Below are 13,656 nucleotides of genomic sequence, written 5' to 3' on the forward strand. Positions count from 1 at the left end.
AGAAAGGCTCATCTTTCCTGGAAACGCCCAATAGTCGGTGGAAGGGTCGAACCTGCCCCCTCAGGTTATCCGCCCTTCCTCATTCGCCTCCGCAGCCCGGGGCCTTCAGACTCAGGCAGTAGACTCGGTAGGGAGAGGAGGCGGAAGGAGTCGGCGCGCAGCGGTACCTAGTGGCGCTGCCAGGCTGCTCCAGCCAGAGTACGTGGCAGAGCCCGTGGACAGAGGGGGAGGGGATTCGGCCTTCTCCTCCCCTCGAGCAGCCTCGAGGCATCCTGCAAAGGAGGGAAGATCCTTAAGTGGATCGGAGCACCTTTTTAGTGAGACCTTGGCAGATGAAAGTGTTCATGCAGTGCTCAGCGTCCCGTTCTACACTCCGCACCCACCGAAAGCCAAGCCAGCGTTAGGCCGCCAGCAGCGGTGACCAGATTTGGGGCGGGGGACGCCCTCCTTAGTCCGCATGCGCAGAGTAGCGAGCCTTCCGACCGGACTACAACCCCCAGAGGAACCTCGCCGAACCGCAGGAGCCAGGCCGCCGGCGCCATCTTGAAATCTGATGCTCAATCGGCCTGGCTTTGCGTCAGCCCTCGTCGGCTGCTAGAGTCCCAGAGCCCTGCCTGCTAACCCGGGAGGACGTAGAGGACGCGGCGGCTGGCAGGAGAGACAGCTGTGAGAGACTTGGCGAGGTCGGACCGGGACCCGCGCTGCTGTCAGTCAGCATCCCCCTGAGGCGTTTCCACTCCCGCCCCACTGCCGGAGGGGCGGGGCCGACCACTGTGGTACCCAGAGCGGCGCGCGGTGCTGAGGTGCCCCCTGCGGGGTGGGGACCCCACGGGACTGTACCATGCCAGCAGGACACCTCCGAGGCCAAAGACGGAGCGCAACCCGGAGAGAGTGAGCGGTCACTCAGCAACCTCCGCAGGAAAAGCTCGGCACCCGCTAGGAGCGAAGATGAAGGAGGTTTGCAGGATCTGTGCCCGGGAGCTGTGTGGAAACCAGCGGCGCTGGATCTTCCACACTGCGTCCAAGCTCAACCTCCAGGTTCTGCTTTCGCACGTCCTAGGCAAGGATGTCACTCGCGATGGCAAAGCCGAGTTTGCTTGCAGCAAATGTGCTTTCATGCTTGATCGAATCTATAGATTCGACACTGTTATTGCCCGGATCGAAGCCCTTTCTATTGAGCGCTTGCAGAAGCTGCTACTGGAAAAGGATCGCCTAAAGTTCTGCATTGCCAGTATGTATCGGAAGAATAACGATGACTCTGGCGCGGAGACCAAGGCGGGGAGTGGGACGGTTGACATTTCCGGTTTGCCCGATATGAGATACTCTGCCTTGCTCCAGGAAGACTTTGCCTATTCAGGGTTTGAGTGCTGGATAGAAAATGAAGATCAGATTCAGGAATCACACAGTTGTCATGCGTCGGAAGGCCCTGGAAACCGACCCAGGAGATGCCGTGGTTGTGCAGCTTTGCGGGTTGCTGATTCTGACTATGAAGCTATTTGTAAGGTGCCTCGAAAAGTGGCCAGAAGTATTTCTTGTGGTCCCTCCAGTAGGTGGTCTACCAGCATTTGCACGGAAGAACCTGCGTTGTCAGAGGTTGGGCAACCGGATTTAGGAAGCACAAAGGTGTCCCGGGATGGAGAAAGCATGGAGGAAGGAACACCAGGTTCCTCTGTAGAATCTTTGGATGCCAGTGTCCAGGCTAGTCCTCCACAACAGAAGGATGAGGAAACTGAGAGAAGTGCAAAGGAACTTGTAAAGTGTGACTGTTGTTCAGATGAACAGGCTCCACGGCATATGTGTAATCACAAACTGGAGCTAGCTCTTAGCATAATTAAAAGTCTTGATTATAAGCCCATCCAGAGTCCCCGAGGGAGCAAGCTTCCTATTCCAGTGAAATCCAGCCCACCTGGAACCAAGCCTGGCCCTATCATGACAGATGGAGTTAGTTCCAGTTTCCTTAACAGGTCTTTGAAACCCGTATACAAGACACCTGTGAGTTATCCCTTGGAGTTTTCAGACTGGCAGGAGCTGTGGGATGATCTCTGTGAAGAGTATTTGCCACTCCGCATCCAGGTATACAAAATGGCTACAAAAGTGTCAGGCTTTACAGAATTTCTTTCTAGTTGGTGGAGACTAATGATAATCTAGACTTGAGGAAAATTAATCATTGAGCCCATTTTGGATACAATTTTTGTTTACGTCCCATTTAGTGAATGTGATTTACACTGAGATAATTTGCTTTTCACAGTTCTCTTTATAACATTACTTGTTGATCTTCCCAGTATCAAAATTGCTTATCTTTTGAGGCAAAAAGAAAAAGATTCCCAATTCATTTTTATCCTACAAAAAGAAGACAATGACATTTCTATCACTAGAACTTTTCCTCCTTTTCTTTTTGTTTATCGATTCATAAATGTTTTCTTCCATTGGCATTCTATAAGGGAGAACTTTAGTTAGTGCTCCCTGGAGCATTAAGCCTGATATCCTCAAGACACCTCAAAATAATTAGAGCAGAGGGTAAAGGTTTGGGGGAAACATTAATCCATTAGTAAAGTGTTGTAACATTTGGGCAGTGCTTATTATAATTGATGGATCATTTGAGGATTAATCATGACTTGTTCATAGAAGAGGCTTGGGAATTCAAATATTGTCAGTGTCTCAATGTGCAAAAACTGCACAGATGACTTTTCTATGGACCTCTACTAGATGATATTTGGTATTAAAGGAGTTACCCATTATACTTTTTTTAAAAAAACTTTTATTAGATGTTAATTAGCGTTTATTTTATTCATTTACTTATATGTGATGCTGAGAATCGAACACAGCGTCTCACACATGCTAGGCAAGTGCTCTACTCCTGAGCCACAACCCCAGCCCCCCATTATACTCTTTTGACTTTCTTAATGACTAGAGAATGGCAGTTGATCTTTGAACTATTCATGTTTGCCCAAGTTGATTTCGTACCACACTTTAAAATCCAGCTATATACAGGGACCTGACAGATGGTATTTTGTTTCTATAGCAACAGTAAATGCTAGATTTACTGTTAACTTTGTGAAACATTCTGGCATGTGCCATTTGATTCAAATTCTTTAGTGGTACTAAGGCAAAAGTGGACAATCTAAAAGGCATTTCCAGGAAACCTGGAACTACTACATAACAATTCCAGAAATTTTGGGGTTGATTACATGAAACTGTTTATTGTCACATGGAATTTTTGAAAGATAGTTCTGTTGTATATCAAGCCTGTATTACGATAATAACTCAAGCAGGAAATAGGAGTAAAATTTTCAAATTTACACAAATTATCAGATAAAACATGGAAGTGTTCAGTAAAAAGAAATGTTTTCATTTGTATAAAATGTTAAGTACTGTAGGCCTAATGTTTGTGTACTTATTTTCTTTTGCTTTCTTTTTCTTTCAGTGGAGCTTCGTGGCTAAATTTGGTTGGGCTTAACGCTATTTCTGTGAATAGATGTAGATGTTACAAATTAAACTTGGTATTCTCATATTTGGATCTAAAAGTAGACTAGGCTTGGTGGATAGGAAATAAGTCACTTTCCTCTGTCTAATATGGCCAATACTATAGAAAGGTAAAAACCCAGAAAATTAAGAGCAAAGCAAGAGGAAAATTTTTCTTCATATTTAATTAAAAACACTATTTTTTTAGTGCCTGGACTGGGAAGGATTTTAAAGAACATCTCAGCAGTCTCTCAATTTAAAGTTGGAAAGTTAATGTTTTAAATAACTTAGCTCATGCAGAGCCAAAGCTTCCTGGTCATTTTTAGCCAAGACCTTTTAATTCTATACATTAACCCATGTTGCCTGAAGTACATCAACTCAAGTAAGTACTTATTTTAAATCAAGAGCCCTCTTTCTATAACCTAAGTATCTCAGGAAAATTCTGTAGGGATCCTGTGAAGAAAACTGTATGCTTAGATCAGGTGCCTTTACTTCACTAACGGGACTTTAGAACTTTAAAATAGTAGGATATGACCTTTCTTTAGTCACCTTGCTTATATTCTTTACTGTTTGTAGAATAATAAAACATTCGGGAGGAAGAAACTAACATTCAGCTTCAAGAAGCTTGGCGTTTAAATACTGTTATCTTCTCTAATAATTAGGAATGTAGAGGAAAATAAATGGGACTCAAAATGTTTGTAAGTAAATGTGTATTTATTCTGGACATTTTATCTAACGTTTAAGCCTGATAAGACTTCTAAGCTCCTTATGGGCTCTTGTGCTTAGGGCAAAACTAGTGCTAGGTGGGACAAAGGCAGACTGGTTTTTGCCTATTTTCTATGAACAAATATGAAAAGAACAGAAAGACTGATAAGTCTCGTTTTAGTTTGTAGGAAGAAAAAAATCGTGAAGCAAAACATTTTCCTTTAGTTTAATCCTACTACAAGTAGGAAAAACCTGTTATTTTAAAGAGCAAGATTATTCTGTTAGGTCCTTTTGATTCCTTTGTTTAATCCTCCACTTACCCAGTGGAGGTAATAATCAACATTGGATTCTCCTGATTTTTTTTTTCTTTCTCTCCTTTTCCTTTCTTCTTTTTCTGTATTAAAGAAACACAACAACAGCATGTTTCTCCTGCTTACTGATTTTTCTGATATTTTGCAAAATAATTTCTTTGCCTTCTATGGAATTTGTGCCTGAAGACCTGAGGTTCTTCAGATACCTAAAGAAAGGCTTTAAGCCTTATTCTAGCTGGTAATTTTCTCCTTTGTTGTCTATCCCGAAAGTAGAAGAGCTATGATAGGAAGGGTGTGGTTCCTTAAAAAACATCAGTTCAGAGGATCCTAGCCTGTGTATAATTTCCCTTCTATATAAATTTAAAGAGCAGATCTTTGCTTCAAACCTTATAATGCCAAAATCTGCTCCTTTGTGACTATGATAAATTATCTCAGCTTAGCTTTATTAAGTAGATCAGGCCCTTTGGAAAGTGTAGACATTAGATACTTGTTAAAGATTAGACCTTTAATTTTATGCTAGTTGATGGTTCTTATTTCCTGTTATTAATGATAAGATAGTAAATTAGTTTGACATCTATGATACACTATTTTGAGGACTAGAAAGTGCCAAGAAAAATACTGTTAACCCAAAAGACTTAAAAAAAAATGTCTTTTGGCCTAATGGTCTTGGATTATGCAACATGAGGCTTGAAAGCAATCCTCTTTTTTTCTGATGCTGGAAATGATTGATACTAATTCTGAGTCAAAATTGACCTAATTTAAAATTGAATTATCATTATGACATGCTCTTAGTCATTGAGAGTTTGGGAATAGCACTAATTCTGACAATTTAAGGATTTCTGACCTCAGACTTTATAGTCTTTGGAGTGATGGGTTTATGCACTTGGTACTTCACAAGAATTCATTGAGTTCTTTACTCAGTGGCACTTACCAAGTGCTCTTTTGCCAGACTGTTATCTGAAAGGACATTTTTCTGAGATATAAAAGAATAAGTTATTATAAACAAAAAGAAATATCTTTAAGCTTTAAGTCACTACATTATGTTTATGGAATTATAGTTTTCCTGTGAGAATTCATGCCGACATGGGTTCAAATTAGATCCAGATTCATTATGTACTATCCTCTGACATTCTTTGGCTTTACAGTTGCTGTTCGTGTGTGTGTGTGTGTGTGTGTGTGTGTGTGTGTGTGTGTACACATACATATATGGTCTTATTTCTAAGAGAGCCACTGAAGGATTGGAACACTGAACTTGGAATTAGGAGAAAGACCTGTTTTTATTTGTTTTGTTATTTTTTTCATTTAATAAACAAAATTTTTTTGTTTCATTAAATATTCCTGGCATTGGGTAAGCAATAGATTTGTTGAAATGAAAACTGTATTACTGGCATTGGGTAAGCAATAGATTCGTTGAAATGAAAACTATATTACCGACTTGAGGCACTTTGAATTTAATTAGATCCTGTTGTTGATTTTCTGAGTAACCTGGAACTTTACTAAACCTTCTGTATACAGTTGCCATTCCTTGTATATAAAATGGAATTGGATCAGCTGATTAATTTGTTTCCCTCACAGCTCTAAGATTCTTTGACTTAAAGTGAACAAATATGACTACCTTTCTTGCTATTTTATCTTGAGGCTATTTTATTAATTCTGCTTGTTATAGTTCCAATTTCAAAAATATCTTATAGTAGATGTTATTAGAAGGTTATTTCACACTGAAGAAATGAAAAGCCAAGTTATAATGAATATTGAGTCATTAAATAAATAAGATTTATCAGTTAGAATTATAAGTATCAAAATAGCTACCTCTCCCATGGTGTCACATAATTCACATTGTTTCAGGGGAAAGCTCCCTATTATACCTACAAAACCAAATATCTCAATTTTTCTAGGAGTCATATCCTACTTTTCTTTTTCTCCCTCCCCACCATCCATCTGCCAGCATGTCCTGTTAACTGTACTTTCACAACTGTCCAAACCCATTCATTTACCCTTCACTCCACTCCACCCCAATTAGGGCTCCTATGATCCAGCCTCTATTGCGTTTCACTTGCTGTAGTACAGTAAGTCTCCTAGCTCTTCTCTCTACTTCCGCTGATGCTCCCCAACAGTCCATCACCACAGAGCAGCTAGAGTAGTCTTTTAAAAACTTAAATATGATTACTTTCTGTTAAAAACACTATTGCATTTTCGTTTTAGTTGGAATGAAATCCAGCTTCATCAGCTGTGCTGTTCAAGAGCTATGTATGACTTGGCCCCTGCCTGCTTTTTCAGTTAATTGTGTTATTCTGCCCTTTGCCCATTATACTCCAGCCCTGCACTGTCCAGTAAGCTAGCCACTGGCCTTGAGTAGCTACTGAGCCCTTGAAACTTAGCTAGTCTGATTGAGATGTGCTGTAGTGTAAAATATACTTCCAACTTCAAATACTTAATAAAATCATGTAAAGCATCTCAATTTCATATTGATTACATGTTTATAGTAATATTTTGACTGTATTTGATTAAATATCAAAATTAAGTTCACTTATTCATAAAGTTACTAGGAAGTTAAAAATTACATACCTAGCTCATGTTATGTTTCTCTTGGAAAGTAACCTTTAGCCACATAGGCCTTTCTTTTTCTTAGGCTCCTATTTCACTGGCTCTTTCATCTGCTTGGATTGATCTTCTGTTGATATTGTAGAACAGGCTCTTTTTCATTTAGGTTTCTATTTAAGTGCTGCTTCATTAAATACCTTCCTCTGATCAATAGAGTAACTTAGCCACCAACTGTCTATCATGCTTTCTGATTTTACTGCAAAGAGCTTGTCACTAGCTGATATTCTGTGTATTTGTTTATTATGCTACTCCAGCCCTGCAAAATATGTTTGATTGAGATAGTGACTTTGTCCTATAGTACTTTATCTCCAGGACCAGTGCCTACCATATGGTACTCAACATGTACATGTTGTGAGAGGGAATACATTAAATTAATGGACGTTTTACTGGTAACTGATACTTGGTAGGCATAAGAAAAGTCTGTAGGTCAATTTCTCATTTTTGTGTAAATAAGCATTGAGGTCTAGCTTCTAGAGAATGATGTCAGAAGTTTAGATTCTTTTGTGAGATGCCCCACCAACTTGTCAAAACCTTTTGTGATTATTTTTATTTCTCATCATCTATTTATAATTTGAAATATTTCTTGATATCTTATTGGTTTTCTTGTCTTTTAGAATTTTGAGATTTTTGACTTCCCAAATAATGTAGTAGAGGGGGTTTGAGGTACTTTACTAGCTGTTCAGAAATAGCTATGGACTTTTAAGTAGGATAACAAAATATCCAAGTTTTCTCAGGATAGGCCCAGGTTATACCTGTTGTGCTGATATAATCCACCCTTTCTATTCTTAAAAGTAGTTTGACGTGAATGATAAATTACATGAGCACTGTAAAGATAATGGAAGTCACAATTTGTATCCATTAGCTCCACACTTCCCTCACTTTCCTATTTTGGTTACTCTGAGATGCCCTGTGAAGATTCTACCCCTCCTTAGATCCAGGACTTTTTTTTTTTTTGGTGTGGGAATGGAACCTAGAGCTTCACACATGCTAAGTGAGCACTCTGCCACTGAGCTACAACCCCAGTCTCTGTCCAGGGTAAAATTTTGTCTGTTCCAAGAGCCTTTCCTACGTTTCCCACTGAAATGAATGCATTTCTCTGTATTTTTGATAGGACTACCTCCTCAGTAGACTTAGTAGACTGTTTAGTTAGAACTATACATTAGTCAGGGTATGGTGCAGATTATAGTACTTAAGTTAGAAAAAAAGATAAATAGTACTGGAGGAATAGAAAAGATCTTCATATTTCTAAGCAGTTGCTTACAGTAAGGGATATAAGGTAAGCTTCACTGCCTGGAAAGTGATAATCAAGTGCAAAGAAAAGAAAACAAATGAATAGCACTTGCCTCTTTTCCTTGTGGATTTATATACCTAATAGGAGTAATAGGGGTATATGTGGGGAAATGTTATTTAATGCCACAGTGAATCCTTAAATTTTATTTTAACATCTTGAGCTCATGATGATTATTAGGTACAATTTCATTAGTTCATCTTAGTTCAATCAGTTGTCCCATATGTAAGTGTTTTTTTCCTCCTGAATTGTTATAGAGAATTGATATCCTCATAAATCATACTTCCCTCACCACTCTAGATTAGGCATGTGCTGTATACCTGACCTTAATTAGGCATATACATATATATATATATATATATATATATATATATATATATAATTATTTTTAATGTACCTGTAATTTTTTCCTTTTTATTTGGAAATAATTTCAAATTTATGGAGACATTATAAGAGAAGTACAAAGAATTTCGATATACCCCCTCCTCAGATTTACCACTTGCTGATATTTTGCCACACTTACCACTCCCAGTCCCTATATAGGCTCATTATTTTTTTTAAAATTCCTGAACTTTGTGAGGATTAGTTGTAGATATTATGTCATTTTACCCTAAATACTTCTGCATGTGTTTCCTAAGAACAGGAACATCTTTTACCAACCGTAGTGCAGTTAACACATTTAGAAAGTTTAGCTTTATAATATAGTATTTTCTAATATCTAGTCCATCTTCAGATGTGCCAGTTTTTCCAGTAATGTGAATAGGCCTGTTGTAAGAAAGGTAATTGTAATATAACTTTTCTTCTTAGGAATGGCATAAGATTTATCCATATATCTTTTCAGTTCCCTGATTAAAAATAGGATCACCATAAGTATATCTATTTTAAAATCTCCCTTCTCCTTAAACATTTGATCACCATAAGTATTTCTTTTTTAAAATCCCCCTTCTCCTTAAGCTCAATTATTTGCCTTGCCTCAACTGGTTAGGTATTTTGTGTGAGTGGGCGGGGAAGTGGGTGGGGGGCGTACTGGAGAGCATAGGAAGGAGATGGTGAATCACTGCTCTTAGCAAGGACCAGAACTGTCTTCAGGAAGTCATACTGTTAATTCATGCAATAAACTCTGGTGTTCCCAATCTGTGGAAAAACATGCCACAGATATTTGAACATAAAAAGTTTATTGTTGGCTGCATTTAACTCAACTTGTCTTGCTACTTCTTCCTAGCCTATGCCTGAAGTGTCACTCAAACAACAAAAGCAGAATTCAGATGAGACCACTATAACTCAGCAGTCTGTATCTGATTCCCATGTGGCAGAACTTCAGGAAAAAATTCAGCAAACCGAGGCCACCAACAAGGTATGATTAGTACTATGCACCTGGAGAGCCCAGAATTTTCTGAAATGTGACTAGTTCTAGCCCAAGTCTGTTGACCTGAGTAGGACTTGAGAGGTGAATACTGTGGACTTCTGGTGCTCTGGGGAAATATCACTTGCAAGTTTAGTCCTTTCCTTTTTTTCTCATCAAGATTTTAGCTTGGTCTGCCCAGATTACAATTTCTGGTGTCTTTTAGGAGTATAAATAAAACTTGCACACAACTTTTAACAGTGTAAGGTACCAAGACAGGAAGTTTGTGCTTTTGATCTTAGCTTAACTTCATTTCTTTATAGCCCATGGATTTTAGTATCTATTAGAAAAAAATTGCATGGTGTGCCCTTATAGTATCTTATCCTATATAGCTAGCAGAAGCTCCTTGGTCTTGTGTCAGGAAATCCACAGTGACCCATGTGGACAAGTGCCTACTATAGCTGCCATCATAGAGAAAACACAATGCATGAGAATTCAGGCAACTGAGTGTTGAAGGAAGTGTATTTCACATTTCTCTCTACTTCCTGTGTTAATTGGCTTTAAACTTCAGTGGTTACTGTATATGAGAAAAATAACACATTACTATTTTGTAAGATATTCTTCAGAACCTGGTTTTGAGAAAGGACTCTGCTTATGTTAAGGTTTAAAGATATACTTGACCTAACAAACTGTTTTTCTTTATTGAATTCAGATTCTTCAAGAGAAACTGAATGAAATGAGCTCTGAACTAAAGTTTGCTCAGGAGTCATCTCAGAAGCAAGATGGTACAATTCAAAGCCTCAAGGAAACTCTGAAAAGCAGGGAAAGTGAGGTAAAATATTTAGGAATTAAGAACCTGTGAGGAAACAATTTGTCCCATCAACATAGATAGTATTCTATATTTTGTAGAAATATATATTATCAGACTAACAAATCTTAACCTGGAAAAATTGTATCTTAACCTAAATTGGTGTTTTGGAAGAATCCTGTTACTATAAGGGCAAGATAATTGAATTTATATTTAGTTTGCTAACATGTTTGATACTTGCTCTCTCATTTTTAGACTGAGGAGTTGTACCAGGTGATTGAAGGTCAAAATGACACAATGGCAAAGCTTCGAGAAATGCTGCACCAAAGCCAGCTTGGACAGCTTCATGTATGTGAAGGTCACAGGGAGAGACTTCAGTTGGGTGTGTGCCATTCAGTTATAGATTTTGTCTTTACAGTCTTCTCAGGTGTTCAGTGCTTGCCCTCCTTGTGAGGATGATTTCTTCTCTTTCTTCAGAGCTCAGAGACTACTTCACCAGCTCAGCAACAGGTGGCTCTGCTTGATCTTCAGAGTGCTTTATTCTACAGCCAGCTTGAAATACAGAAGCTCCAGAGGGTGGTACGACAGAAGGAACGCCAACTTGCTGATGCCAAGAGATGTGTGCAATTTGTGGAGGCTGCAGCACAGGAGAGAGAACAGCAGAAAGAAGCTTCTTGGAAACATAACCAGGTAAATCATTAACTACTTTGTAGTGCTAAATGCTGATTTTGCCCTGAACGTAACTTTTCAGCAGGACGGTGTATGTTGAACCTGAACCTTTGAATCGTTTTCTTAATCTGAGTAATTCAGTTTAACATTTGTTGCCCTTGTGTCATGTGCCAGATATTGGACTGTGTCATGGCAGTATAATGGTGAATACCACAGGTTCCTTCCTCTTAAGTTACTTATAATTTAGTATGAGTCACATGAACAGAATATCAGTGTGGTCAGTACTTCAGAGGAGGCATGTATGGGTTCCTACAAGAATATATAGGAGGGACTGAAGAGGGAGTCAGGGAAAGCTTGGTGAAGGATGAGGTATCTGAGGTTATTCTGGAAGTGGTGGGAGGTGTGAATGTCAGCCAAACAAAAGTGGGGAAGAACGTCCAAGGTCTAAGGAATATAATGTACAATTGGTCATGTAATTTGAAAAATGTATAATATATAACTCTTAAATGATTCCTTTTTCTTCTTGGCTTGTAGCATATTCTCTCTTACTCTGTCAGTCTGTCTTGTTTTAAGATCTTAAAAATCTTTTTTTTTTCTTCTCTTAGACTCTCTGACCCTCAGATTTAAAAGTGTAGTTTTTAAAGAATCATCCTGGTTTGGTACTTTGGAGGGTTAAATATTAGACCTGAATTTTCTTTAGAAATATTAAAATTCAGTTGTCTTGACAGGTTTGGGGTGGCGGTAGAAGGATGGGGACGGAAATAATTGTTAACTTTTTATTATGTATACAAAAGAAACACATCCCAAGTTTTGTTTAATTGTTATATAGAGCTGTCTTTCTTTTTTTACAGTACATTGCATATAAACCTATTATTTATAAATATCTGTACACATATGTAAATGTGTAGACCATAAAATAGCAAAGTAGTCACCTTATTATTCATTAAAAAAAAAGAATGTTCACTTATTGCTCTCAATTCTGTACTATTTGCATTCCTTCTGATGGGAATTTATACATGAAATATTTAAAATTAATATTGAACTCTAATATCAAATTATTCCCTACTACTCCCATAGTTTTCACAATTTTCCATATCTTATTTGATCCAAATTTCTGTAGCAACTTTAATAATGGCACTTTCTGCTCCCTTATGTTTCATTATATACCTTGAAAGTTTTAAGACCTATGTATCTAATGACCAGGTAAGAATTTTAGATTGCTTTAAAAAGGTAATATATTTAATTCAGGAGTTGCGGAAAGCTTTGCAGCAACTACAAGGAGAATTGCAGAATAAGAACCAACAACTTCGTACCCTGGAGGCTGAAAAATACAGTGAGATTCGAACCCAGGAACAAAACATTCAATACCTAAACCATAGTCTAAGTCACAAGGAGCAGCTGCTTCAGGTGAGTGTTTATGACTTCAATGAAACTACTTTGAAATTCCTGTTCCTTAATCTGAAGGTATTGATCATACATGTTGAGAGCCTGCTGTTAAGTAGAATACTGAGTTGTGGGAATCAGAAAGATTTAAAATAAGTAGAAAATACAATCTAAATCAAGATGCTAATCATTAAGTAAGAATATATGCATAGACCTAAGAGACTTAACTGGTATTCAGCAAATAATAAGCACCTCTGTGAGTTAGACACCATGCTAGGGGTTAGGAAGACAAAGAGATTTGGTTACTTCTCTCAGTTTAGTAGCAGAAGACATGTGTACATAAATTTCCCAAGAGTTAAATGACAGAATGAAAGTTGTAGAGAAAAATGGGGTATTAAGAAGAGTGATCAGACCAGGTGTGGAGGTGCATGCTTGTAATCCCAGTAGCTTGGGAGGCTGAGACAGTAGGATTGAGAGTTCAAAGCCAGCCTCAGCAATGGCAAGGTACTAAGTAACTCAGTGAGACCCTGTCTCTAAATAAAATATAAAATGGGGCTGGTGGTGTGGTTCAGTGATTGAGTGCCCCTGAGTTCAATATCCAGTGCCAAAAAAAATATAAATAAATAAATAATGATTAGTTCTGCCATCTATTCTAAGCTTCGCTTCACTCACGTTGAATCGCTTATATTTCACCAATTATCTTGATCTTTTTCATAGCATGCATACATTGTGTATAAAGTTTTTTTTTTTTTTAGTTTCTGATGAATATACCCCCAGGACCTCTTCATTTAAGAAATCCTAGTCCTTTAAGACTCAGTGCTAACGGTTCCTCCTTTTTGAGGTCTTTATTAGCTCCTTTAGGCAGAGTCAAGAAATGTATCCTGTGTTCCCCTACTAGTTAGCTGTCAAGCATGCTAGTATGTTTGTATGTTGCAGATTAGTTATCAAGTCTATGTATTATATATGTTGTATTTGCACAAAATAGTTAACAATTTACATGAATGCTATTTGCTAAATTTTTCCCCCTGAGAAGAATGATCCTGTTTTTTTTATCTTAAATGATGATTACTTAGCAAAAAGTAACTTA

The 13,656-nt window shown here is 38.3% G+C and overlaps 1 protein-coding gene across 25 annotated transcripts in view; it reads left to right on the forward strand.

The window, feature by feature from the left end:
• The window catches only part of Pde4dip (phosphodiesterase 4D interacting protein), a 204,053-nt gene that overhangs the window by 121,153 nt on the left and 69,244 nt on the right, over positions 1–13,656 (forward strand). For 10 of the 25 annotated variants that reach the window (XM_047551316.1, XM_047551336.1, XM_047551351.1 and 7 more), the window contains 5 exons: positions 9,590–9,721; positions 10,422–10,541; positions 10,773–10,865; positions 10,995–11,207; positions 12,435–12,593. In XM_047551316.1, coding sequence (XP_047407272.1) covers positions 9,590–9,721; positions 10,422–10,541; positions 10,773–10,865; positions 10,995–11,207; positions 12,435–12,593 — 717 coding nt within the window. Of the gene's footprint in view, positions 1–416; positions 2,074–9,589; positions 9,722–10,421; positions 10,542–10,772; positions 10,866–10,994; positions 11,208–12,434; positions 12,594–13,656 lie in introns of those variants that run through there. The other 15 variants (XM_047551229.1, XM_047551291.1, XM_047551275.1 and 12 more) reach the window with 8 other exon arrangements.

Source organism: Sciurus carolinensis, chromosome 1 (genome assembly GCF_902686445.1).
Source record: "Sciurus carolinensis chromosome 1, mSciCar1.2, whole genome shotgun sequence".
NCBI lineage: Eukaryota > Metazoa > Chordata > Mammalia > Rodentia > Sciuridae > Sciurus > Sciurus carolinensis.